Below are 27444 nucleotides of genomic sequence, written 5' to 3'. Positions count from 1 at the left end.
CTGTTGTATGGCCCGCGTGCGTGTTGCTGCCTGCAGATAGCACTTCCGCATCCGTATCCGCACCCGTATCTGTTCCACCAAAAAAAAAATAAAGAAACGACAACTCAATGTTTGCTTTCACATTTATATTTGTTTAAACACTCTGGGAGAAGGGGTCTGGGGTCACGGGTGTCGAGTCTCGTCATTCCTCGTTTATTGTATACATATACATATAATCTTTATATATAGTAGTTATATCTGGGGGGAGCCTTTGAAAGTATTCTTTTTTTTGGTAATACTACGTACAAGTCAATTGAATTTTCAAACGATAGTTCGCCTCGATAGAGCTACAACTTAAACAGATGGCTTATGGTTCTAGTTAAACAGAGGTCCTTATGAATATATGTATGTATGTATGTGTGTGTGTGTATATATATATGATAATATCCAGTTTTTCTTTTATACAGTGTTCATATTTATTCAGGAAGCTGTACTTCAAGGGGTCTTACAATGGGAATGTGCATATAGTTTTTGACAATTCTTGAAAGCAAGGCTAACTCATGCATATTCACAGTTCTCTTCTGTTCTGTTCTGTTAAAAGCAATTACAAAACTAAATACAAACTAAAATTCCCTTCAATGGCCAGAATAACAGAATAAATAGACCGAAAAACTAAAATGTCGTTGCACTCTTCATTCTTGCAGCTTTCGTTTCTCGTTTTTGTTTTAGGAATTATCTAGTTTTAGCATCTGTTATGGCAAAGTTCCAGCTCCCATTCGAAACTGATGCCAATGAGACATTATTGGACAAGAGTTCGGAGTTTGCCTTGGACTTTAGCCTTTAGTCCTCCCATTGAAGTATTTACACAGAAATTACGCACAACGATTCCACGGCTGGGGCGGGAATGGGGCGGGATTGGAGTGGTCTGGAGTGGATGCATGATATTCCGGATGGGAATTCACTTGCTCAACAATTTTGGTAATTGAATTCCGCTCTGCTGTATTCTAGCCTCCGTTTCAGTTTCGGTTCCGGCCTGCTCCTGCATTAAGCAGTGTTTTAAGGTAGTGGCTGAGTGCTGGCTGACTCCCCTGCCTTTTAATACTATGTATTTGGTTGCTTTCTTAATGATTTTTACATGCCATAGCACATTTACCCAATTTCTCGCCTTTTGATTGGTGATCCTGTGATCCAGTGCCCCTGTCGTCTGTCCTCTTCGTTCTGATCTGATCTGATCTCATGCGGTTTGCTCTTAAAAACTAAGGATATTACACTTAAAGTATACAAAATCACCATTTATGCTCTGCAATTGCAATTGAATTGAATTGAAAATGAATTCATGTTAATTGAAACGAGTCTGGGTGGCAGAGGCAGGGGCGTGCCTCTGGTCGCTTAGGTCAGCTCCGAGCCGAGTAGCCACTGACACGCGCGGGCCACAATGATGGTGATGGTTAGGGAGCGCAGTAGACTGTTCTGCGAATGACCAGCTGCACTTCTCACTACACATACACACACAGATACCACAGCCACACACAGATACACACACCCAGATACACACAGAGATAGATGTAGAAAGCAATTGAATTGAATTAGTCGAGTGCTGACAGTTGTCGTGTTCAAAGTTCACTCACCCAGGAGCATGGCCTCCCGATTGTCAATGATGCCCGGCCGCCGCTGGAGTACGCTCTCCTTGCCGCCCTTCCACAGGACCGGGGATATGCTGGCCAGGCACTTGACGCGCATGTCGCCGTCGTGGAAGTGGCGCGACTCCAGCGGCAGCTGCAGGCCCAGCGTCGAGGTGATTAGCCCGTGTTTGTGCACGATATCGTTGTATTTGTACAGGTAATGCTCGTCCAGGATCTGCAATGGAACACGGAATAAGAGAGCAGAGTTTTAAATGGGGAAGGTCTGAGAGCGAAATTAAATGTTCTGCATCCGGAAGGAAGCTTAAGGAACTGCCGACTGGAAGGAGTCACCTTCTATAAAGAAGAGTTTCCGACCCTGGCCAGGGGTTGACACACGGCGTATGAGCAACAGCCACGAGCCACGAGCCACGAGCAGGGGGCGTGTCTGGCCCATGTCTGGCAAATGCTTAAGGGGACGCTTTTGTATTCCCATCTTGGAGCTTGGGAGTTGGGGCTGCTGAGACGGGGAGAGTCTGAGCTGAAGGTTACAATTACAAGAGCTTGATAATTCCTCCCTTTCAGTGTTTGCTGCTGTCAGCAGAGTGCACTGCCTTTCTGAGGGGCGGAAGTGGAGGTGGAAGTGGAAGTGGAGCTCCCCACGAAGGGGTTATAGGTCCACACTTAAGCTTTGCCCGAAAAGAAATAAAATCATTTGCCATAAATAAGAAAAATGTGCAGACCTGATAAAAAATGTGAAATGCTCAAATAAATAACTTGAACTTTTCCTTGCCTTCCCTTTTTCGATTTTCTTGGGAAATTGGGTTCTCTTCTGTGGGCTCTGGGCTCTGTTCTCTGGGTTGGGGACTGAGTGGGAGAGAGGCTCTGGGAGTGTAATCGGACTGGGAATTCGAATTCGAATGGAACGGTGGGCGGGGAGCAACACTTTGCCAGCGAAATTGTTGCCATTTGTTAGCCGATTGGTTGGCGTTTCTTTATGGGGTCCCATTGCAGGAACCGGATACAAAACGCCTGAATTTAAAATGGAAATTTTAAAAGTATAAATTAAAAATGTGGAGGCCAGGGAACGGCTCTGCTTACACAACAAACAGCTGTCGTGGCAGACAGGCTACAAAATGAGGGCCTTCAAAATGCCTGTCGCATGCCAAGCAATCTACCAGAAAAATGTATTTCTACGCAGTTTGTGGCCTGACCAATACCAATGCCAGGGCATTATAAGTTTTTCGGGTGAATTTCCGGAATATTTTCCTCATTCTGATGGACATTTTTATTGTAAATTGCAGAGTTGCCTGGAAGGTGGTGGGAGGGGAACAAGCATACAAGACATGTTGGACAATTGAAGCTGCTATTGGAGGGTTGTTGCCGTTGCCTGACTGCATGACAAATGTTATTAAATAAACGTTCAACAATTTCATTGTTCTTTATCCTCCATTTTATTTATTTGACGGCTGAGAAGGGTGAGGCGGTGGCCAGGACGAACGGACGCAGCGGCGGCGGCGGAGAGCTGCCATTGTTGGAAGGCAAATAAACCGGGAAACGTGCCTAATCGCACTTATTGATTTTTCTCGTATTTATACAATGGAACACGAGAGCTGCTGTGGGGTAGGTTCATTCAGGGGGACGGTGTATCCACCAGAAAGAGAGAGGTAGAACGAGAGAGTGCGAGAGGTAGCATGGTACAATGAACTAACTCGTACCTTAACGCCTCGATTCACACAATTTGAGTGCCATGTAGTCAACGTCGACGATAAAATGCACTGCACTGCCACCCTCTCCCTCTCCCCCCAATCTCAGTCCCTCTACCAGTATATTTTCTGTTCCGGCTACGGTTCTGGCAGACATGAAGCAAGCTTTCGGCCAGATGGATGGCCCAGCCCCAGACCCATCCTGCACTGCACCCACACACCTTCCATACCTAAGCCCCCAACATTCGGCCATAAAACATGCCAAAGCCAAAAGCGAGGGCTCGACGAGAACGATGGAAAGCCCGAATATGCGGAATATACGAGGGAACATGATTTTTGTTCATGAAATAATTTCAAAAACCTGCTCGGCAGCTGAGCCTTTCCCCCGGACTTTGGATGGAGTCCAGCCCCGGATCCGCACGGTTCTGCACGGTTCCGCCCCCGGGGGTCGTTGTCTGCCGCGTTGTTAGAGGCTCAAATATTTACTGTATGCATAATTCCGACATTTCTTTTCACCGATTCCCCCCATCCGCCCCACTGCCCACTGCCGAAAGGTCTTGATTAGCAAGAGGAGGAGGGTGCATGACCGTTTAGGTGCACGGCCGATAAAAAAAAGGGTAAATGTTGATCTGCTTTATTTGTTTGGGGGGGAAAATTGGGGCGATGTTGAAAAAAAGGGTGGCAGGTGGAATAAATTTGGTGTTAACAAACTCACCGGCTGCTCATTGACAAACCACTGCAGATGCGAGGCCGGATGCGATTTCCCCGACGTGCAATTTAAATATAGATATTCGCCAATTTGATACTGATACTGCTGGCCCCTGATGTGCGGACCATCGCGGGGGAGAACTGAAAGAAACAAAATGGTATTGCATATATAAATTGTTGATTGTTGATTACCATAAACAGAAATATGAACAGGCCTCCTCTTGGAATGTTTTATTGTCATACAGTTATTTATTCTATATTCCCTACTGGACACTGTTCGAGCAAACCATACAAATACATATATACGAATTGTCGATGGCAGGTTCTTATTAATATAAATATTACCTGGCTTCTACTACCCCGAAGGATATGTATATTACTTACCATTGTTGATAAATTAGCCGTTTATTTGAGTTTTCTATAGTTCGTAGTCATTCATACTATATGCCATACCAGATTTATAGCATTTTCCCGCTTAAGTACTTAATCTCAAACCTATCTGTGACGCTCTTACACGCATAGCCAAAACCCGCAGTTGCACACGCATAAAGAATTGGGACCTTAACCAACAATTAACAAAAGTACGACCCACTTTTAACATGAAGCATTATTATGATATTCACTTAACTTTCTTGCTAGACGAGTTTCTCTTTCGAAATATATAAACTGAAATCTGTTCAAGCACTGATTCACATAAATATTGTGCTATTCACTTAATATTATCTTCCATACTGGAATATGTTTCCTATGTTCAAAGTCCCCACAAAGAATCGTCAATAAATATTTGCTGCGGCTTTCGTTTTTCGGCCCCCCTTTGGTCGAGTAATTTATTAACAATTTTTTTTGGTTTGCTTTGCCCTGCAAATATTTGCCGAGCACACATCCAGTGGTGCTGGACGGGGAGGGTAGGGGCACGGGCACGGGCACCGCCGAATCCAATGGGATATACAAATAAATATTTTTTCGCTGCTCAAATAGAACATAAAACACACAGATAAAGCAATGGGGGAAGGTCCTCGTCCTCCTTCTCTACACGGGGAGGACTACACAAAATATGTTGTGCGAGTAAGCGGCCAGGCTGCGGAAATATCCATTAAAATGGCATTTTAACTTATAAATCGCTTGCCCCCAACCACTGCCATGTTGATATTCCAGCAGACTGAGGACGAGGACGGGGCCGAGGCTCTTGCCATTTTTATATATTCTCTTTTTGCTGCTGGCCATTTGGTTTAAAATAAATACAAATACGGAAAAAATACTGCAAACAAGGGGTGGAGAGGGCAGCGTTGGTGCAGGAAAAGTTTAGCGCCAGTGTAAACCGTTAAAAAACAGAGAGAGACCGAGCTTGGATTACAGAAATATGCTGTTGCGCAACTAAAGCTTATGAATTGCTTTTTAAAAGCATTCCCTAAAAACCCCCAAACAAACAGCGCTCCCCAGTCGCATTAGGCGGCCAAAGCCAGGGGCCAGCACGAGTGTGAGTCCTCGTTGAAGCTGCAAAAATATACTCGATCCGATTCTGGGATTCATGCGAGGTGGAAGGAGAGGTGGAGAGGTCCAGGAGAGATTTGCGTGGGATTTGCTGTAGGAAACGGACCACACAGTTTAAATATTCAAATTAGAATCGCTAAAGCTTATCCCAAAAAACAATAATAGTAAATGGCTCACGGAATAATTCTAATGAAGGTCAGGTCAGAGTTTGGCCCGTTATGAAAACAGTTTGGGATAAGTGCTTGAAATGAGGCTATGAAAATAATACCAAACTGATTTTTAAATATGGTTTTCATTAATTGTAACTGATTTTTAAACGATTCTAGTATATTGGTCTACGAGTGTGAATATGCAAAGGCACAGAGAAGGGAGTGGAATATATTCGATGTGCATTGGATAGCCATGAATAATATTCAAAACGCATCTGCATGCATGCAGATAAATGAGCAAACAAACTGCCTGGGGGAAAGGATACAGGATCTAAAATCTGCATACATCCTAAGGGTATCATCTGCCACCCTCTTGAGGGTACACTCTATTTGTCCTTTCAATATTTGCCTTTGTCCTTTGTAATTGAATCGAAATTTTTCGAACAAACATTTTCGCTGGGTTGTTGCTTCCCTGAGTAGTGCAACAAAATAATGCAGAACGTGCTTCGGAATTGATTGAAATTTTCGGCTACTTACAGACAATATCCATGCGGCCCTCGCCCTGCACCGATGAGAAGTTGGGCGCCTCCGCGGAGACCTCGCATCGGTAGAGGCCGGTGGAGTTGAGGGTGAGGCCTCGCAGCAGCACGCGACTGGCATCGGAGAGCTCCTCCTGCAATGGGAACAATCAGCCTGGACAAACATAATCTCTGGGTGGGAGGGATACTCACAATGACACGGACTCCATCCACGCGGTAGCTGGTCTTGGGGGGTCGGGCCTTTGGCACATAGCGATAGAACTCCTCGTTGTCCTTGTACCACTTGATGGCGTATAGGGCCTCGCCCTCCTCGGCCTGCTCCTCCTCATCCTCATCCTCCTCCTCGGCGCTGTCTCCGAAGCTGTCCGTTCGGTCGAATTCCGGCATGTAGCCCATGGAGCCCCCGTTGGTACTGATGCTGCCGCCGCTGTGGGTGCTGGCACCTACATGGGCGCCCAGATACCCGGAGGCGGCACTCCCGCGATACACGCTGTGGCCGTAGGGTGACTTCTCTGGCGGCGTCAGTGGCGGCGGGTTGCGGTACTGTCCCATGGCGATCGGCTCACGGTCACGCTGACGCTGGCGCTGTCCATGCTGTCGCTGGCCCTGGTGCATCCGACCACGATGTGGCGGTCGTTCATCGTCCACCGAGTCCGCCCCATCCGGGTAGTGGAAGTCTCCGGCGTGAGACGGTCGGTCGTGGTTGCGGCCGTAGCTGTGATCCGAGTGGGTTTGCAGGCCATGGCCACCGAGGCCCAGGTGGTGGGTGCGGTTCAGCTCGTACTGGCACTCGAGGAAGGCGGACTCGCCCCGCAGCTTGTAGGCAGGAATGGAGACCTTGATCATGCGCAGGCCCACGGCCAGACCTGGGGACGGCAAGGATAAGCACAAGGATAAATACGGGGAATATTGAAATCAGCGCCCCGAAAATCAATAAGCTCCCAAGGCGCCCAAGGATATGGGGCACATATTTGCATAAGAAAAGGGCGCATCGAAAGCAAGCGAGTGCTCGCCTCCAGGGGGATTGCGCCAGTCATAACAAGAGCGAAGGAAAATTAAAATATTTCCAACGTTTTCCTTGTCGAGTCAAGTCGAGTCTTTTTTTTTCGTTGATGGCGTTGATGGCGCAGATTTTCCGCCTGCCTTGTTCCCGCTCCGGCTCCTGTTGAAGGAGAAATTTGCATAATTGATTTGTCCTCTAGAAAAGGCCACTATGTATATACTATATATAGTGGTCTCTACCTCGTGCTCCCTGTCCATACCCACACCCATACCCATACCCTTGGCCAGGACACACAATTATTGTTTTAATTAAAAATGACCAGCGGATAGATCGTCAATTGCTTATTTATGAGTAACCCTGGAATGGGGGAAGGGTAGACGGGGAGATGGGCCAGGACATGACACCATGCGACATGGCTATCTGTTATCCTGTGTCGAGCGGCTCGTAAATATTAATAAATGAGTGCGTAATCGGGCTTAATCCTTTGTAAAATTACAGCGAAACAGAGCCACGGCGAGGCCACAAATTATGAGCTGCCATCCCACCACCGCCCTCCCACAGGATATTGGCTGTTATCCGCATCCCTGCTGTCACTTGCCATTCCGCTGAATAAATACGTCGTTTAGTGGTTTATTTCGAGGAAACGCGGAGCTGTTCACTCAGCGTTAAATTGGAATTCTAGCTGCTACTTCTAGGACTAGGTCCGCCCTGCCAGTCGTCATAAATATTTGAATATTTGGACAAGAATGGCTGACCATTAGGAGCAGAGCTGTCAGCTAATTGACCATTGGCAGCTGTAGCTGTAAGTGTAGGGAGAACTTCAGAAGCCGCTTAAAGACATCAGCAATTGAATTGGATTAAACAGATTGACAGTCTCTGAGCTGGGGCTTTGCGAACAAAACTTTTCCATTGCAGCTGCACAACTTTTACCAACTCCCGGGGGCCACTAGAAACGGATTGAAATGTCGAATGGAAATGGATTGGCAGAATGATTGTGGTCTTGTGTTCATGTGTGGTATGCGTTGGGAGTCCTATAAACAATTTTGATTTCCAACAAACTTTCGGCAATCTGCTATCAATTTTGTGATTAAGAAACATTTAAATGCATTCCCGAATACCGAACCAACATTTGCAGTAGAGTTTCATCTCCCCTCAAAGTTATACACATTCATTTGAAGTAATTACATTTTCCCATTAATTAGCAAGAATATTTGGTACTCTGCCTTAATGGCGGCACGCGTTATTTAATTGGCCAATTTTTATGACAGCCACAGCGCGGCTTTGATGAACGAGTCAAGGTGCGTCGTCCAGGTGCGTCCTCCAGGTGCGTGGGCGTAGCCTGTCAGCGGTGATGTCAGTCAGCCGAAGGCAGCAAATGGGCTTCTTAATGAAATTAAGCGGCTCGCGAGGCAGGCACAACAAAAGTCGGGGCGCAGTCCCAGTCTCAGTCCCCAGATGCGATCGCCTTGATACGTGGCAAGACAAAGCAGGAGCCGAGACAACAGAAGCTGCAGCAAACACATGTCATTCTGGCTACAAAACAAAGTATCTTAATGTTAATTAAAAACCAGCAAAGTCCCGTCAGAGTAGCTGGAGCCAAATGGAGGCTGGCAGCAGCCCAGGAAAAGCGAGACAAAGCACTGCCAGCGCTCGGTCTCGGCCTGGTGGCAAGCAGCTCGTGGCACACATTCACACATATACACAGACACACGCAGACAATGGGTGAAAGTTGCATGAGAGCTGATTAAAATTGCCTTTCGGGGTATGCAAAGGGGATATTATCAAAGAATTTTAGCTCCACTCCCCTCCGCTAGCCTCCCATTCCATTGACAGACGAAAGCCTACATTCAAATACGAAATTAAATTACAGGGGAACGGAATCCCAAATGGAATCCCATTTAAAAGGGTATGTCAATGCTTTACCCGAATGCAGTTCTACTAAGGGAAACCATAGATGGTCGTCACTCGGATGGAAATAGAGAACGAGATGACTGACTAATTATCCTAAAAGTCCCAGCAAAATGAGTGGCTTTTGTGAGAGTTTCTGCATAAATTATTCTCTTAAATTCACCTTTCACTTAGGAGTATTGTAGGAAATGAAAAGTTACAAGTTTTTATTAAGTTAGTTCAGTACAAAACTGCTTTTCACCCACTGTGCCCTCGGGCACTGGGAACGAATAATAAAGTTGGGGAATAAAAGTTCGAGATATCTCGCTGTGTGCCTCCTGACTGTTCCCGCGAGTTCCTTGAACTAAAATAATGTTGCATATTTAAATTATTATGTAAAGTATCCGCAAAGCAACGCGGGGTACTTGATGTAAATTGAATATGCATAAGACTGAGTGGTGGCGGGAGGCAGGCCTTAGAATATCATTTAGTATGCATGATAATTTCGCTCATTAACGCATATTTGAACAGGCCAGGCCATGCCAGGCCTCCACCTATTCCCAATCCAACCGCCCACTCGACCAGAGGTTACCTGGCAGCTTACCTTTAGGTTAACTAAGTCCTCGGGCACCGTTCTCTGACCCACCCACCACCGGTTTTGTGGGAGGGTGGGGCTGTTTAGCATAATTCGATAAAATTGGCAAACAGAAACGAAACGAAAGGAAACCAAACTGATGGGAAGAGAAGGGAACGAACCGAAGGACGGAAAAGTAGAAAGACAAACAAACGAGGGACATGGGTGGAGGGGTCGAGCGATATAGGAGTGCTAGATGGGTGGCGCGATGGGGCGAAAACTGACCCACAGTGCGCTGCCAAATAGCGCATAATGAAGGCCGCCATTAGAAGATAAAGCAAGCAACAGAAATCGGTTGGAGCAGCTTACTTGCTATCAATGATGGGAAATCTGAGTGGCACAGTGGCACAGTACGGGTACGGGTACCGGTTTAGCAGGAGGGAGGGATCGGTTGAATGGCGCTTAACTTTACACCACTAATGAGTTTGCGCCTTCGCAGCAATTATGTGGCCCCACTTTAGGGCGTGGAAAGAGGCTGGTAAACTTTGCTATCTGGCAAATCATTCGACGCCAAAGTGTTGTCCAAAGCCTGCAGTGTCCCCCAGACAATGCGAGATAGGGTGCCAGGGAAAAGTTGCCGAAAAGTGTCAAAAAAGTAAAAGACACAACAAGGACGACAGGCCCTGGATAGTGAAATGCCAGCCACTTGGAGAGGCAGCTCATTAAGGTCTGGTTTCTTGTGTTTTTTTGTTGCTGCCTCATTTGCATCGTCTAGACTTCATTAAAACTCTGACATTCGGTTATGGTCTTACCTTTTTCATGGTGCTCATTGCGGTCCCTATCCCTAATGAATATTTATTGTTTCATTGACAGTTTAAATTTCGTTTAGCGTTGGTTTATTAATTGCGTTTAAGAAACACTCTTCGGGGCTCAACTCAGCAAAACTTCACAATGCTGGCCATTCATTTGGCCTTGCCCCAAATAAGTAAGCAAACAATTATATTAAAAAATTCAGCAGTAGAAGCGAAAGCTGAATAATCCCAGAGAGAGAGAGAAATCCAGCAGAAGGGGTTGAGAGCGAAAAACCTAAGCAAAATTGTAATGAAAAAGCCTTTGGGATAGTTTTAGTTTAGTTTGTGCAGTAACCAAGCAACAACAAAGGGTATCCTTGCAACAGCCGTGCGGCAGCAGGGGCATGGGCATGGGCCGCACAAGGCTGCGCGGCAACAACAAGAACAATGCTTCAACAAGAGAGGCAGCGGCAACCGCGCAAAAAAGTATGCAACAGTTTTCAAAGGCAACACAGAGCCAGAGGGAGAAAGCGAAATACTCATACGCCCCGTTGCCGCTGCGCGATTGCGTGTGCATTTTTTGTTTACAGCCACACCACAACGCAACAACAGAAGCAGCAACAACAGCAGCAGCAACAACAACAACAACAGTAGTTTCAACAACAGGCAAATCTGTTCAAGCGTTTGTGATGTATTCAAGTTGACACAAATCTGGCGCAAATCCTCACACAGAGAAGCAAAACGACAGCACAACTCTAAGGGACTCTGACAGGCATGTGTGCGAGTGTGCAAGTGTGGCTCTGTGCTTAGAGCTCCAAGTGTGTTGGTGCGCTGAGATAGCGAACAAAACATTTATGAATAAAATAGAAACAACCAGAGCAACGGCAACGGCAACACCGACAGCGACAAGCAACTGACGAGCGAGAAACGAGCAAATTAAAATCAAAATAACCGCAGGTGATGGCTGGCTGGCTCATCAGGGGAGAAGGCCGACACGCATACGGAAACGAAAACGGACAGAAAAAGGCAGAATTCAGAGCAATAGAGAAGCAGTGCTAGCGTGTAATTGAAAATAAGGAAAACAATAGCTGTGCCACAGACAAAGGGGACGAGGGAAAGCCAAGAAGCATGTAAACTGTCGCCGCACTCACGGCGTATGGGTAATATTTGGACGGACGATTCATTTGCAGCCACTTAAAGTTGAATGAAACACACAAGAACAGCGCAAGTTTCAGACAAGGGGAAATGGCAGGGACTGGAGTGGAGTGTGGCACGTTCGACAAACAATTTACCAATGCAGCCAAAGTTTTCTTTTATTGTTTCACGAACGCGGGAGGTACAGAAAGGCAGGCTGCTGGATGGTGGAGGTGGGAGGAAATCGATGTGGCATTGTGTGTTGTGTGTGCTGCTACTGCTACTGCTACTAGGTGCACTTTGGGTGCGATTACATATTTGCAAAATGAAATGGAATTTATGCAGCCACCTACACGACTGTCCCAGCCTGTGCCGCGACGACCCTCTGCAGTACTCGTGCGTCAATGGCGTTTAATACGAGTGAGTGATTTCCTTGGGGAGGGGTGGCTGAGTGAATGGATAGATGGGTGGATGGGTGGATGGATATGTGGAAGTGGCAGGTTTACTGCAGTCGAACTGTGTCTGTCATGTCACGTTCCTTTGCCTGCACTTGACAGATGCGTAAGCAAATCGAAATGGAGCCAACTCTGGCACACACACAAGCACAAATTGTCAGATCTCTCAGCAGGTGAGCGAATAGGTGGGACATAGTATACCGCACATAAAGCTCAGGGAAATTCTATTAAAAAAATGATCATGTTTTATTTAAAGAAAGGCGAATATGACCGAAAGGCCCAAGTGGCTTCATGGCAATCGCTGGCCTCCGGCCTATGCTTCACTCATTTGTATGCGCTCCGCATGCGGCACACAGGAGAAATAACTGAAATAAGTGAAACGAGCAGGCGGCAGGATGGGGTCTTCATCTGAAGCGGATTAGTGTGGGGCATTCTCCTTTTTTTTTGGGAAGGGGGAAGGTTTCGGTTTCCGACACGCACAGAAGGTTTCATATGTGCGTTTGGGTGTTAAAACGCCACAAGTGACTTTGTCGAGCAGTTACAATTTGCTTTTTATTGACTGGCAAGGTGTCGACACGCGCGCATGGCACTGTGACTGTGGCAGTGGCAGCCACTGAACTGGAAATTGTTCTGCTCGTATCCCCATTTATTCCATTCCTGCTGTATTGTGTGGGAACATGGGATGCTTTTGCACTCACCTTGCAGCAAACAGCAAATGAGCACAATGATTCGTGTATCGTTTGGGTATTTCATGTTTGCAACATAATATATACGAGTACGAGTACGGGTACAAGTAATCCTTTGCAAAACAATCACCAAGCAGCCGATGATGAGGATTGCTGTGTTCAGGAAATGGAATCCTGTTACGTCGCGTCCCGGGAAAGCTTTCCCCTGCCTTCCAGAGTTTTCTTTTTGCTGATTTAAGCGTTTTTCTTCGGTTAGTTTCTTTTGGTCTTTTGATGGCTCTTCTTTATTGTTCCATGGATTTGCCTTGGCTTGTGTTGTGTTTTGTTGGCTTATTACTTTCTGCAACTTTTCGCATAAACCTCCAGCCTGTTGCCGTTTATAGTTGGCTTGCAGGGACAAGTGCTGGGCTCATGTGTTGCCACTGCCACGAGCTCATTAAAATCGGCTTTGTTCCTCTTGTGCAACCTGCAAAGAGAACGAAAGAAGCGAAACAAATGGGCTTTAATAAAGTATTCAAGTTAAACCAAGGTAAAGTTGTCTTATTTATGGTTATCTGCATATCGACTTTGGGAGGGCTTCTACCCAAAACAAGTTTGCTTTTCAATTTGTTCGACGTTTCCCCTTAATAAGGTCGAGTTTGTCATTTCCCCCAGGTCAAAGAACAAACGAAACATTTGTCTTTCTCCCCCTCCCTCCCGCTGTAACCATATTTCTGTGGCTGCTCCGAGAATAATTCTCAATCAAGTGACATTGTTTCTTTATCTATTTTTCCTATTTTTTTCTATTTTTGCAAGCGGCTGTAACCTCGATTTCGCCATCAGCAAATGATTTCTGTGACCGAAATGGAGAGACAAAATTATTGATTGTGCCCATTGTTTCCTGGTTAGCACTTGCTGCCGATGGAAATGGAAATAGAAACGAGAGCCCATTATGTAGCATTCCCATCAGCATTATGCTGTCATTTATTTCGGTCAGACTTCCACCCAGCGTCAGATGTTGCTCCATTGAGCTAGTTGCCGTTTTCTCGAATTTTTTCCGTTTACCACCTATAAATAAACGCGGCAGAGTCGGGTCATAAAGGTTAATATGTGGGCGAGCATGGGCATGCCAAGGACAAGGAGACCGTGGACGTTGACAGCTGTTACGGCCACATGCCGCAACTGAGGTCATAGGTCAGGCCGGCCCATGCATATGGATATGGAACAAATCGAAAAGAATTCAGAATTTCTATGCAAACATTTGCCAAAAAGGAAATCGGAGGAAAAGCAAGCGCATTTGGTCTCAAATCGCTAGAAAAAAAACGCTAGTCAACATACAAAAAATCATAAATAAACATTTAGAAGGAGGAGGAAAATGGTTTCAAAAGAATACGAAAATGACTTCCAAAGAACGGAAAAACGGTTCCGCAAAAAAGAGGATCGAAGTGCTGATTCCCTAGCACAAAAAACTGTTCCCAACTTGTGACTATTTTCCCATCTAGCAGATGTGCTAATGGACATTTTTATACCAGATAAAAAACAATGCTCAAGGACACGTATCGCGGCCTTCAAACGTTTCGACGCGACGCGACGTTTCGGGCTCATGAAATAGGCATAAATCAAACGAGTCGCGTTCCGTCTGGCAGCAGTTCGTCCTGGGACTGCGGGCGGCCCGGAAAATTCGTCCTAATGAAAAATGAAGCCGAAGTAATCATCAGAAAAAAATTCGAGTAAGAGCAAGAGCAAATGGAAAACAACTTTCGGGCGGCAACGGAAATGTAAATGCCAAGTAAACTGTGACGCTCTGTGTCCCGTCTTATTCTTTTCGCATTTGGCAACGGAAACTTTTTCCCGACTCCAGCTCCATCCCCAATCCTGCTGGTCTTACTTCTGGGTTGGTATAGATCCAGATCCAGATCCCTCTCCCTTCCCTTGGCTGTTGCCCTTTTTGTCCACACTCGGAGATGAATTTGTCTGTTGCGCTGCCGCTGCCGCTGTCGCTTCTGCCCTGTCGCTTCATTATGCGCAGTGCCAGCAAAGTTTGTTTGCTCTTCTGTTCCTGTGCCCTCCTTCCACTATGCTATTCCACCACTCTGCCACTCGCTTCTCGTTCTTCTAGAGTTTTGTTTTGCTTGCCCCAAAGTGCTGCGCCTGCGATTATGCAGCAAAAACTTTGCAGCGCCGCCATTTTGCATTGCAAAGCGCGGGCAACTCAAATTGGGTTGCTCAAGAGTTTTGCCGGATTGATGTTGCCCCAAAAGCATTACTGACTGACAGAGGAAGTGAGAAAGCGAGGGAAATGCCACGAGGGGGGTTGGAGATTTGCTGGTTCCAATGACAGTGCAGTGCAGTGCAACTGCCAGCATTTTTCCGCTGCATTTTCCAGCAAAGTTGGCTAATTCTTAAGTTGCTTAAATATGTGCAAACATTGCGCGACAAATGTAATTCGTCTCCTGGCATTGTGGCAAGGCTCCACTGTCCTGTGCCCCCCCCATTTAGCTCAGCCGAGTCCCACCACCCTCTGGAGGTTGGTAACTTTTGTAGTTGCGGTCCCATCATATTAGAATGCAGCTCCATTCTCTGGTTGAACTTTTGCCACTGCCGCTCTGCAGAGTCTGGCTGTTTGCTCTGGCTTTTCCTGCTTTTCTCCCTCTCTCTCTCCCTCACTCTCTCCGTGGCTTTTTTGTCTCTATCAGGGACTTGGTAGTTATTGTTGGACCTCTTGTTGACGGCAGAAGTTATTAAAGCTGCAGCCGCACTTTATTATTGTGAAACAAAACCCCAAACAAGAAGTTTGTCCCTCGGTTGTCCCGGGTGCTGACATGTGTGTGTGTGTGTGTGTGAGCGAGTATCTTCTGTGTGCATGCAGGCAATGGATGTATTGTGTATCTTTCAGATTGTTGACACAACTTTCTGAGCTCTGGCAGTATCTGCTCTGCGATATACAAACTACAGAGCCCCTGCTATCCCTGCTATTATGGGAATATGGTTTAATATGCACTGGCCAATATCAGCACCCGGCCCCAAATCGATTATTTTAGCAATTATTATAATTTTTCCCAACTGTGATGGGCTGGGAAATTAAATTTCCTCCCATCATACCGCCATCCCACCGTCCCGCTACTGCTTTTCATTTTCCACTCGTACAATACGAAAAACCACACACACATGCCCACATGCACACGTGTGTGTGTGCTTTAGAAACATAGAAATAAACATATAGCCGCAAGTGACCTAATAACATTAGGGGAGTCATTTGAAGTCCCCTCCCGACGGCCTGTCGTGTTGTCAGAATGTCAACCAGCTATTTACATGGCCCAGCACAAGTGTATATCTTCTCTGTGTATTTTGGATATAATGGTATTGATTTTTCATTTGACACATGAATCTGGGTCCGAGCCCCAGCCCCAGCCCCAGCCACTTTTCCACAGGAAGTTATGTGCCTGAAGGCACGGGTGGGATGGGGAGCAGTTTGTGGTGGTGTGGCCGGTGCAGGTGCAAAAGTTGCATTACCAAAAATCGCATTAAAATTCAACAGACTAAATTATTGCTGGCACAAAGTCAAAATGTTTGACACTTAATCCAATTAAAAATAAATTTTACATTAGCGCTCAAAGCCAAATTGTGGTCCCCGTCGAAGTTGGACCTGACATGCGATTAAAGATGTACAAATTGTATGGCTTTGAATGTGGTTCTGATTGTTCACATCCAATGTGAATCCCAGCTCTAAAAATGTCACTAAATATCAATTACTGAGGAGAAAAGTAAATCAAGTGGGGATGCTCCCATTCGGACACTGCTTGATCTGGCAGATACAATATATTTAATGGGACTTTCATGTGGATTTGGCTTTCTCAATAAATTCATGTGGCTTCTGTATGTCAAGCAGTTAAGCACTCCATCAGACCCATGCGGCTTGACGGATTAGGACATCACATAGGACATCGCATCGATGACAATTGATTGGATGAGGGTGAGGGAGGACGATACCTTTTTTTTTAAGTTCGTTGCGGTAACGATCTGATAAAGTGGGTCGTAAAAATGTTCTCCCATAAACAAATGCAGCTGCCAACTTCACAAAAAATATATACCTCAGGGAGAAAAGGGAAAACAAATAAGAACAGTTTGATGGACAATGCAAATTCATTTCGGGGTGGCTGTACATTTTATTCCATCCGCACAGATGTGCTTCCACGTTGTTTCCATCCCAGTTTTGATGGCCTCTCCATAGAGTGCTCAACTAATAAAGATTCTCTCTCGTGTGTTAAAAAATATCACGTGTTGAGGATAAAATGCGTTTATGGGAGGATACAAAAAAAAGATATGGAATGGTCCAACTTGTCATGCGGAGCGTGAAAGCCAACTACAAAGTGTTTATGACTGCCTCCTTTTTATAGGCCAACCTCAGCCGGGGATCGTCCTAAGCCAACTATTATAAATAAATCATAATTTGCTGAACGCGAGGCACATACACCCCCATGCCCTATGTACATATATATTTGATGGGGCCTATTACTTTTGGGCGTTGTTTGGCTACTTCGACTGCAGTTTTCGTCCAAATTGTTGGGGCTTTAATTAAATCAACGTCAAAAAGAGAACTCCGTGTACAGTTCAGAGGCAGGAAGTCAGAGCAGAAGACATACATTGACATAAAACTTAAATTTTTAATGCCATACTTGTGCCCGCCCATCCGTTTGACAGTGGCTCCCTCTTCCTTCCCTCTCCCCGTTCCAGGTGTCTTATTTCAGGTGCAAGACACATACAAAATAAATGAGCACAGAGCTGGAAAAAAGAAAGCCGGGGAAGAGAAAAAACAAAACAAAAACAAAAACAAAACCAGGCAACGAGGAAAGTACAAAGCGGATCGGTATGCAAAGTAGCGTTAGGCAAGTGGAAAGCCACGGCATGCCGCAATTGTGTGGCAGATGGGGGCACCATCGCACATTTTGTCACCCAGACGCGTAGCTCGCAAACATTTTTTATGGCAAACAAATTTTGTTGCTCTCTCCCTCTCTCGGCGCGCCACAAAAACAGAAAACGAGGCAGGGAGTCGCTGCAGAAAAGGAAATGAAAAAGTACTTAATGCGCCAGAAAGCGGAGTGTAAGGCAATTTTCACAGCAAAGGGAAAGGGGGTGAAGTATGACGGAGTAATGGAATTTGAAACCAAAATATTTTAAATACAACTAACAAACAAACAAAAGTGATTCAATGGAAAGCCCTTAGCGGTTTTCGGGCATAACCAAGGTCCATGAATGCTGCGTCTATAAATAGTTCCACAAATTGAGAACCCTCAGCGGCCATTGCCTTACCCTTAGCTCCGGCTATATATAATATCGCTCTCGCACCACAGCATTCCCATGGCAACTTTGTGGCTGCGGCGGCGGCGGCTTCCCAAGTCTCACAGCCGCAGCTCAGCCTGGCTCCTTGGGGCACCCACTCCTTGACTTGCTTGACTTGCCGCAAAAGTTGGCGCGTGAGTCAAAAAAATTAAATGTTATATGAAAGATTTGTGTGCTACGTTTGTGCCTCGCGAGAGATGGCTTTAGAGTGGGGCAACGGTGCGTATGAGTGATACGAGGGCTCTCAAATATGCACACAGCGACAGTGCGGTGTAGAGGCGGTGGCGGTTGAGAGTTTAACGGCTGCGTGAAGCGTAAAATACATGGTACATGTGAAACGAATTCCCATCAAATTGATTGGCCCCCGCCCACTGCGCGGTTGGTATGTTGGAGGGAAGGAGCATAAAAATCTACATTATTAAATTTCATTTTAATAAATTAAATGCAAGAACATTAATATTTGATTAAGCGGAAGTGCGCCAGAGTCGGTAATGTAATTACAAGGAAACCGCTTCAGGTCCCTAATTGGACAAAGGTTTTGGCGTTTACATGTGAAAACCGACACATGATTGTGGTTCGAAATGTTTAACGACTTGAATGAAAATATTTCTTTGGATGTTAATGAAGCTGAAATTCGATTTTAGAACGTTGAATATTGAATAAAAGATAAAATACTTGGGAATCACAAAATTCCCCAATGTTACCCATAATTATATATCCGCTCCTATCTGTCTCTCTCTCTCTCTGAGAATGTCTCTTAATGCACAGGAAGCAAGCACAAAAACAAAGAAAGAGGGAGAAGGAGAGAAAGGGAGAAGAAAGACCAATCCTTAATCCCCAGTGGTCTTTCCCACTCCGCAAACTCCCCCCAGGGATTCCTATTCGTATTGTTGACTCTGCCGGAAATTAAGCGCACCGGCGGGAGGAAGTCTGCCCTAATGTACTAAAGTGAAATAACGTGTATGCCATATCTTGGAACATGCGGATGGCAGTACACACAGCTACAGATACACCTATACATACATATATATAGAGGTAGGTAGTGATGGTAATGCAAATGCAAATAAGGCTAAAACAATATCAACAAGTCCGGACGAACAAGACCATAAGTGCAGGGCCAAAATGTACCTGACTTTCGGCTTACATTTGTCCCAAATCAGAATTGATTTTCATTTGATCTGGCAGCAACGAAAATACGAATACTGTAGCTCTGAAAAATTGTCTCTTTCGGAAGAAAAACTCTGCCTATGATAACCTTTTGCTGGGGGGGAAAAACTTTCGGGCCGCCGCTATGCCAATCATATATGAACGAAAGCATAATTTTTTCTGTGCGCCGATAAAAACTTTGCCCAGCGAGAAGAGGAAGAGAGAAGCGAAGGCACAAAAAAAGAAGCAAATATGAAACGCGTTGTGGAAAAACTGTTTTTGGGTACAAAAAAGGCGACATATAATTGGAAAACTTTCGCCAAAAGACGATGGCGACAAGGCAAAGTGTGAAGAAATATTTAAGTTCGCTCAAGTGGCGTGAACTAAATTGAAAGCAAAAGGAAAGAAAATGGAAAACGCTTAATGGGAAATGGTGGAAAGGGGTAGGGTAGGGTTCGGGCCCGTTACTTGACTATTTATGGAATTATTGAAATGTCAATTACCTTTCAATGGTTAATCAATACCGAAAAGGGGAGAAGGAATGGATATTCTTTTGGAGTTCTGCCTATGTACACACTGATATGATATATGTATGTATATTGTTTCTCGTGTATATATAGGGATAAATTTCGCTGAATGCATAATTCAATTGACTTTTATGGCCGTGCTGTGGGCCCCAATCCCATGATTTACGCCATTGTTTGCCTGTGCATATATTTTCAATTGAATTTTAATTGAAATTATGACAATTCGAAGCGAACCCTAACTGAATCGTTATGTGCTTTGTTTTGACAACTCCCGCGCTTTGTTGGCCATCATTTCAGTTGTGGTTTGGTGGCAAGGGCACCTACAATGGCCAACCATTTAGCATTTTAGAATATGCATTGTTTGCCCACAATTGCCCCACTCGCCAGGCCCCATTGGATGTTGCCAGCAGGGGGCTAGACTCCCTCAAAGGGTGGTCACTCAAAAGTCAAACACGATTTAAAGGGAGAGAAACCGCTCGGCTAATTGCCAGCACTTGAATCTGGAGAGATGCCTCAAAAGTTCGGCATTTGATGGGAAATATTCCAGAATAGAAAGTGCCAACAGAATGCTGTTGGTTTTCATTAGAGTTTTCCCTCTGGCATAGTAGTTGTTGTCGTTTCTGCTGTATAAGTAAAGCAAACAAATAAATAAAATTGCTGCCACAACCAGAGCCATGCCAGAAGAGCCCCCATTCCCACATAAATGTGAGGGAGGGGGTTCCATAAATTTTGATATATATGCGAGTTTCTCTCCACTGGGGTCTGGGCTTTGTTTTTGTCAACCGAATGGCATTTCCCTGGCTTCATATGTGGCTGCTGCTTTCACAGCAACCTGCCGGCCATTTGCATTTGTTTTTTATCCAAAATTTTCCCTCTTTCTGTCTTTCTCTCAGCATTAATTAGATTTTTTACACTGTGCACACGTGTGGTTTCATGTAAGTCCATTTACATTTATTAATTTCACTTGCCTTTGATGCGGTTTACATAAGTACATACATATGTATGTTTGTGCACTTTTGGTTGGTAATTCCACTTAGTGCGGCCTGAAACTGAACTGGAGGGGTAGCTACTAGCTATGCAACACTTTAAGCTTTGTATTCCTGCGGCACATTCATTTCGATGGCATGCACCCTCTGCCCTGACATGCAATTTGCGCGACCAGTCAGCAGTCACTCACTCAGACGATGGAGGTGCCACGAGGAACTTTAATTGCCCGCACACGTTTAGCGGGGTGGAAGGGAAAAAATTACACTCGCCACAAATGTGTTTTCACGCCTCCGGTTGCCTGCCCCCAAGCACCTGCAATGGCTCAACTTTGCCACGAACTTTAGCCACAGCTCGACTTCAGACTGACTTTTGCCGAAACTTGCGTACACGTCCTTGCCACAGTTCGCGCCGATTTCGACTGAATGCACTGGGACACGGACACGGACACGGACACGGGCCTGTTTGATTTGTTTGTGCCTCGTGTGGCGGTCGTGGAGCTTCGTGTGGCAGTCTCGGCTCTCCCCTCGACGGCCAGGACTAGGCCAGAGAGAGCCAAAAGCTCTTTTAGTACAAAGAGTAAGCGCCCTCGAATATCGTAAGTCATATCGTAGGCCAAAGAGAGAAGCGGAAAGGAAGGCGCTCTTTCCCGACTGTGTTTGCTTTGGGTTAATCCAATATTTGTTCACTATGAACAGATCTAATGTGCATCATTGATGCATTGCCTGTTCTGTCAAGTTCTATAGATACGAGTGACAGTACTATCGAGATATAGAATATCAGAAATCATAGTCACAGAGTATTCGGGAATATTTCTAAATTCCACTTTCGACCCACTCAACCCAGCAATAGCCAAGAGCCACACACGCCAGCAGCACAGACACATACACACCGTGTACGGTGTGTACGTGTACTTGCTTGTGGCATCCACCAACGCTGCGGTTTCATTTGGCCAACCACAAAATTCTTTTAAAACCAAATAAGAAACAGAGGAAACTAACTTGAGCTTGAGCCAGGAAAAGCCGAGCAGGTCGGAAGAGGCCAGCGGCAGGAAATTGTTAACCTTTGGGGATATCAAACATTTACGATTGCGTGGCAGTGGCAGAGGCAGTGGCAGAGGCAAAAGCAGAAACAGAAATACAGGAACACAGGAACAGGCACAGTAAGGGGCAGAAGCAACATTTAAGTTTTTATCAGCACAAAATAAAGTTTTGGTTTACGGATTGTACACCACTCCCATTCCCTCCATTCCCTCCATTCCGATCCAGATCCCATAGTCTACTGAGAGAAGCAGCCACAAGTGCCCGTGCCCGTACCCAAGACGAAGAGGGACTTTCCTTGTGCTCTTGATTCTTGTGTACGCAGAGAAGTTTCCTCCTTTTCAATTTTGTGTTTTTCATCCGGAGTACTTTTGAGCAGCTTAAATTTCTGTTTGTTTGTGGTATCGAAGCGGCACCATTAAGTTTCTGGCCTTCAGGTGAGTGCTCGAGTGTTCGCTAGCTGTTCAGCTAATCGCGGATTAGTTTTCAGCCCTGGCCACACCACACCACACCACACCACACCAATCCGATGAATGGCAAAGCGTTTGGCGCTGGCAAATTTGCTCGGCCTGCCGATCGTTTGCTTAATGCACATACCCACCCACACCAGCACCCATACCAGCACCCACACATACACCCACACCTACACCCATGCCTACAGCCACTGATGCACCCATACTCACAGCATAATGAACAAAACGAAGAAGAGCCGTAAGTCCGCTAAGAATTCCGGGCCATCGGACCCCACTGGCCAATTAAACAAAGCCAATGCGAACGGTATTGGAAGCAACAATGCCGGGAATCAGAATATAGCTGGAACAGAGCAGGGGGAACAGTCTACCAGCGATGGCGTTCCGTTCATTCTTGTGGATGCAATGCCTTTGACATACTGTCCCCCGACTGTGGCTGACTTGGACCAAATAGAGGCCGAGCGAATGGCGAAGGTAATGGCGGAGTGTGACCGATTGCTAGACCGCTTTGAGGACACAAAGCCACCGCCCGACATGCCAATCACAATGACCGAGATGGACGAGAAGTTCTTTCAGGAAATGCAGGAACTGCGCATATTTTCGAAGGAGACGGAGGAACAAGATGGAGAAAAACGTCCTGGCATCAGCAGGCAGGCCACCTTCCTCATTGACAGAGTCAAGCCGTCACTTAACGATCGGAGGAGATCCTCTACAGAATCAATGAGGATTATCAATCATATTGGGGATCAGCTCATGCAGCTGCAGCTCCTACAGGAGCAGCCGTTGGTGGAGGGAAACGCCTACTGCTTCTTAGTGAGCATTAAGCCAGAAGGTGGGGCATCCAATTGCTTCGTGCAGCAAATCGGATTACCCGTGTCCATTTTGCAGCCAGAAACGGAGTCCGTCGTGCATTCAGAAACAGAGTCCATCGTCCAGCCAGAAAAGGACTCCTTCCTCCAGCCAGAAGAGGAGTTACTCGTGCAACTAGAAACGGAGTCGCCGAGCAACCAGAAAAGAAACCGCAGTCTGTTAGCTCGAAAATCGTCAGCTCGACAGCTAGGACAGATGCCCACAGTACCAATGCGGTCCCAAAATTACGCGATACTTCGCACACCCAGATGCCGGTCTCCAAGCTGTGAGACCTCCCCCAGGTCTGACAATTAAGGCGGCATCCGAGGCAAAGACGGGCACCATTGTTGCTCCAAAGACCAGTACAACGCGCTGGAAGCTATTAAGAAAATCCAGATTTGGATATCTTCCAAAGAAGAACTGAGGCGAACAACTCTCTTAGAATTTCACGGGATCTGGGATATATATGCGGTTCAATTTCATCATAAACTACAATAAACAAAATAAACATAACAAAAATAACAAACAAACATAAACGAACATAAACAAACATAAACAAAATAAAAAAAGAACAAAAAGAGATTGAGATTTGATACTCGTTTCTCCGGCCCATAGCTCTGTTCCCAGAATACACTGGGCTAGGGCTAGCGCTGGGACTGGTGGCTGGGGGCTGGGGACTGAAGACTGAGGGACTTGTGTAATTGCATAATGGCGTCCAACTTGGCCACGCACTTTCATTGCTCATTTCCGAGGTGCCCTCGAGTGCATGGCTGTAGCTCATTTCGTTCGGTTTCTGCAATTGTGGCAAAAGTGTTTTCAACTTTTCTCTGTCATTCTGCCTGGAGGTCGAATCTGAAATTCGTCCCCGGTCTGCGGTCTCCGGTCTCCATCTCCGTCTCATACGTATATGTCCGAATTCCCTTCCAGTTGTGGTAGATTTCTGAAAATGCCAGCCAAGTGTTCGGCCGGTGCCAGACGGCAGCAGTCGGTGCCGGTCCGTGTCTGCCTCTTGTCATTTGTCGTTGGGCCCAAATTGCAAGATTGACTGTTGCTCGAGTGGCACAGTGGCAGGTTTGCAGCTGGGGCAAAAGTTTTCATTAGTTTTAATTAAATCCCAAATAGTGTTTCCATGCTCCTCTCTGTGTGTTCTTTGAGGCTTTTTCAATGGGTTGCCCCCACAAAACCGAATTAAAAACACATCAAAATTAATGACAATTCCTTCTGCTCCTGGAGGATTGGCTCCACTGCAGTCACGCAGATGGGGGGCAGCGGCTACTGCCACTCGATGTGCGGACATTTGTGCAATTTATGTTGCCTGTTTTTTTTTGTTTTCTGGCTTGCATGTTGTTAAATAAATTTCATGATTTACTGCCGCCCAAACGGGAAGCGCGAACAACGGAAAAAAGTGACAGTTTCCAGTGGCCGCCACATTGTTTCTACAGAGTTGTCGAGTGGGAGTCCGCGGAGGCGGACTGGTCTGTCGCTACATAAAATTTGCAATTAGATTTGGCAAAAAGGCAGCCACAGCATCCGCGCCTCGTTCCCAATTCTATTCCCCAGGCACTCAAACCCCAAGCCCCCTCCCTCCTCCAAATATTTAATGCAGAAAGTTTAATCGCAGTGGCTGTGGCAGCTGCAGGGGCAGCTCCATCTCCACCAGCGACAGTCGCGGCGCATTTCCGGCATTTGTTGGTTTTTGGACTGCATTTCCCGGAGCCATGTATAGCAACAGGACATGGTCGGAAGGGTTCGTGCATGGCTGACATCATCAAATTTAATGCTTGGCTTTCAGCCCCGTTCCTGTTCCAGGCTTCAGGGCCTTAATCGGTGGCCTAGTCCGGACGAGGCCTTACAGGATGTGGACGCACTTTCACTGCGGCCACCAGCCTTTGAGCGGACAAGAAATTGAATTAATTTTTGATTAGCCAGTTCTGCCAGTTTCTATATAGTTTCCAACAGCTCCACACAAGCTCATACTTTTACCTAGCACATATACACACATACAATCATACCTACATATATCCCTTTGAGGTCGGAGCTCTCACGGAAAGCGTTGGTTGGATGTTTAGGACTCTTTTTTTGGTGACCGCGTCTGAGTGAACTATTTAGGTGGTTACTTGGCTTTAGAGTGTCCTGAAATGTTCTGAAGGTACGCTGAAGAAAATCCTTCTAAGGATGCCATAAGAATCTTTAGGGAAATTCAATCAGGAATTTAAGGGAAGTTTATTTAGATTTTCTTTAAGGGACTTGGAGCTAACACAGGGCACTCCCGTGAGTATATAAGTAATATAAATATACCACACGATTATAGCATACAACAATAATTATGAAATAAATTTTCTCACACACAGCTGCCACGAAATGTAAATGGAAACAAGCTGTAAGAGACGCCACCAAGCGGCACTGAATCCTCGGCCACGCTTACAAATGCATTCTCGACTAGTTGAGCACTTGATCAGCGAGAGTGTACCCCACCCTTCCACCATCCATTTCACTAACTCTTTCCTCTCTCTCTCTCTCTCTCTGTCTATGTCTATGTGTATGTGTGGGTGGGTGACAGCCAGATTAATAAAATTTATTATCATTGCGATAGTGGCAAAACAAACTGAACGCCGCCCCACACATCCCACAAGTATTTATGTGCCCAGCACTAAAACCAGCAGGGAAAACATATCAAAATGAAGTAAAATTCATTTTACAACATACGAAAGAGAGAGAAGCAGCGCGGGAGTCAAAGAAAGAGATGGACAGAGAGATAGACAGAGAGAGACGAGAGCTCAGGCTCAAATGCAAACTGAAATTGCAAATGCTTTTGGGCTGCCATCGAGTGCTCAGTGCTCAGTGCTCGGAGATCCTCCTCCATCAGGAGACCCTTCCAGAGTTGAAGGCTGAAGGCGATGGCAAAAGCAAAAGCAGCAGGGAAACGGAAGTTCGACGCCCAAGTGGCAGTCGCGATAATAGCGCCCTGCCATGTGCGCTAAAGTATTAGCATATAAACATACACACATGCACACAAACAGAAAGAGAGAGGGTAACTGAGAGAGAGAGAGAGAGAGAGAGAAGAGTACTAGCACAAGTGCGAGTGTGAACGAAGTAAAACTTTTGACTGCAACGGGCGTCGCTATCAGGAGACACATAAATATGAAAACGCAAGCGGGACTTGAGAACTACACTGTAAGAAAATAGATAAATGTGTGTCAGATTTGTGGAAAATAATATTAGCCACGATATATTTGAATAGGTAATGGGACTTTTTCATTGAGACAGCGATATTGAACTACTCTTATCCCTATTTGCCTATATTTGCCTATATCTTAAATTTATTTTTTTAGCATTAATAACTATTTGATGAAACTATGGGAATTATAACTTCAACAACGCCGAAGCACTCCCACAATTACAAACATGTATTAGACCGTAAAGCTTTTACACAGAGAAGAAGTGATCACCGCAACAATTAACATACATATGTATATCATATTTTGGTATTTTCATTTCCATAATTATTGCTTGCAACCAATCGTTTTTGCATATGCTTTACATACATGATTGATCAGTCGCAGCTTAAATGTGAAATATACACACTAAATCGGATAATTACTCGCTTCATTGACCATGGGTAACCATGCCGTATCCACGAAGCGAGAAAATATCACCATAGTTTCATTGGTGTTCATGATGAACGCTACGTACATTTATCTGCTTCGGCTCTATGTGTTCCTTTACCTAGTCAGGGGAGTGGGTATCCTTTGAATCGACATTAAAATCCTCTGAATTACTAGCGCATTTCTTAGATTGCTACCAAAGTGGAGTATACAAACATCAATTGCACTTCATTGGACAAGGAATTCTGCGATTTTGAGTATTGCTATCTAAAGTCGGTGAATCGGACATACAAGTACATGTCGCTAAAAGTGAATTTGTATAAAATTCCCATTAGACAAGTGAAAGTATGATTATAGAGCTAAATTTGTGTATTTTTCAAGTTGTTGTGATCTCTCACCTGTTCTAGATAAACATTTCCCTGTTCAAGCGATTCAATGGCTATAAGCCTTTCCTCTACAATATCACCGTGGATGCCTGTAAAGTAATAAAATATCCTAAATCAAACCCAGTGTTTGGTTGGTTTTATAATCTTTTTAGCGCACACTCTAACATGAATCATACCTGCCCCTTCGATGTAAGTATACACGCAACATATTATCTTACTCTACAAATTTGGTTTCCTCCAGCAAGATCTGGTGGTGGATAAGCTGTCTACCGACTATATTAACAAGCAATTCACGGAAGTTCTCCCATATCCCCATGGCCAATACCTTTTCCATTCCAACTGGTTTGCTAATAACGTAAATCGAGCTTCTGTCAACGTGTACGGGACACTTTCCTAA

At 45.4% G+C, this 27444-nt stretch overlaps 3 protein-coding genes across 3 annotated transcripts; 2 read left to right on the top strand and 1 right to left on the bottom strand.

The window, feature by feature from the left end:
- Positions 1 to 110: 110 nt before the first annotated feature.
- Positions 111 to 13183, bottom strand: LOC108157766. The gene is made up of 6 exons (XM_017289948.2): positions 12734 to 13183; positions 6384 to 7057; positions 6190 to 6325; positions 4020 to 4153; positions 1608 to 1836; positions 111 to 1475 (listed from the first exon to the last, which is right to left on the bottom strand). The coding sequence occupies exons 1-6, from the start codon at positions 12786 to 12788 to the stop codon at positions 1369 to 1371; spliced, it is 1335 nt and encodes a 444-aa protein (XP_017145437.1). The 5' UTR covers positions 12789 to 13183; the 3' UTR covers positions 111 to 1368.
- Positions 13184 to 21459: 8276 nt separating this feature from the next.
- Positions 21460 to 23622, top strand: LOC108157808. The gene is made up of 4 exons (XM_017290003.2): positions 21460 to 21859; positions 21966 to 22054; positions 22117 to 22174; positions 22423 to 23622. Exon 4 carries the CDS (start codon positions 22427 to 22429, stop codon positions 23369 to 23371), a length of 945 nt encoding a protein of 314 aa, XP_017145492.1. The 5' UTR covers positions 21460 to 21859; positions 21966 to 22054; positions 22117 to 22174; positions 22423 to 22426; the 3' UTR covers positions 23372 to 23622.
- A 3049-nt stretch (positions 23623 to 26671) lies between these two features.
- On the top strand, positions 26672 to 27444 carry LOC108154033. Its single transcript, XM_017284125.1, has 4 exons — positions 26672 to 26794; positions 26851 to 27006; positions 27069 to 27236; positions 27289 to 27444. Exons 1-4 carry the CDS (start codon positions 26672 to 26674, stop codon positions 27442 to 27444), a joined length of 603 nt encoding a protein of 200 aa, XP_017139614.1.

Source organism: Drosophila miranda, chromosome 2, assembly GCF_003369915.1.
Source record: "Drosophila miranda strain MSH22 chromosome 2, D.miranda_PacBio2.1, whole genome shotgun sequence".
In the NCBI taxonomy this organism is placed as follows: Eukaryota; Metazoa; Arthropoda; class Insecta; order Diptera; family Drosophilidae; genus Drosophila; species Drosophila miranda.
The sequence above is the reverse complement of the archived record's forward strand: the minus strand, read 5'-3'. Positions and strand labels throughout refer to the sequence as shown.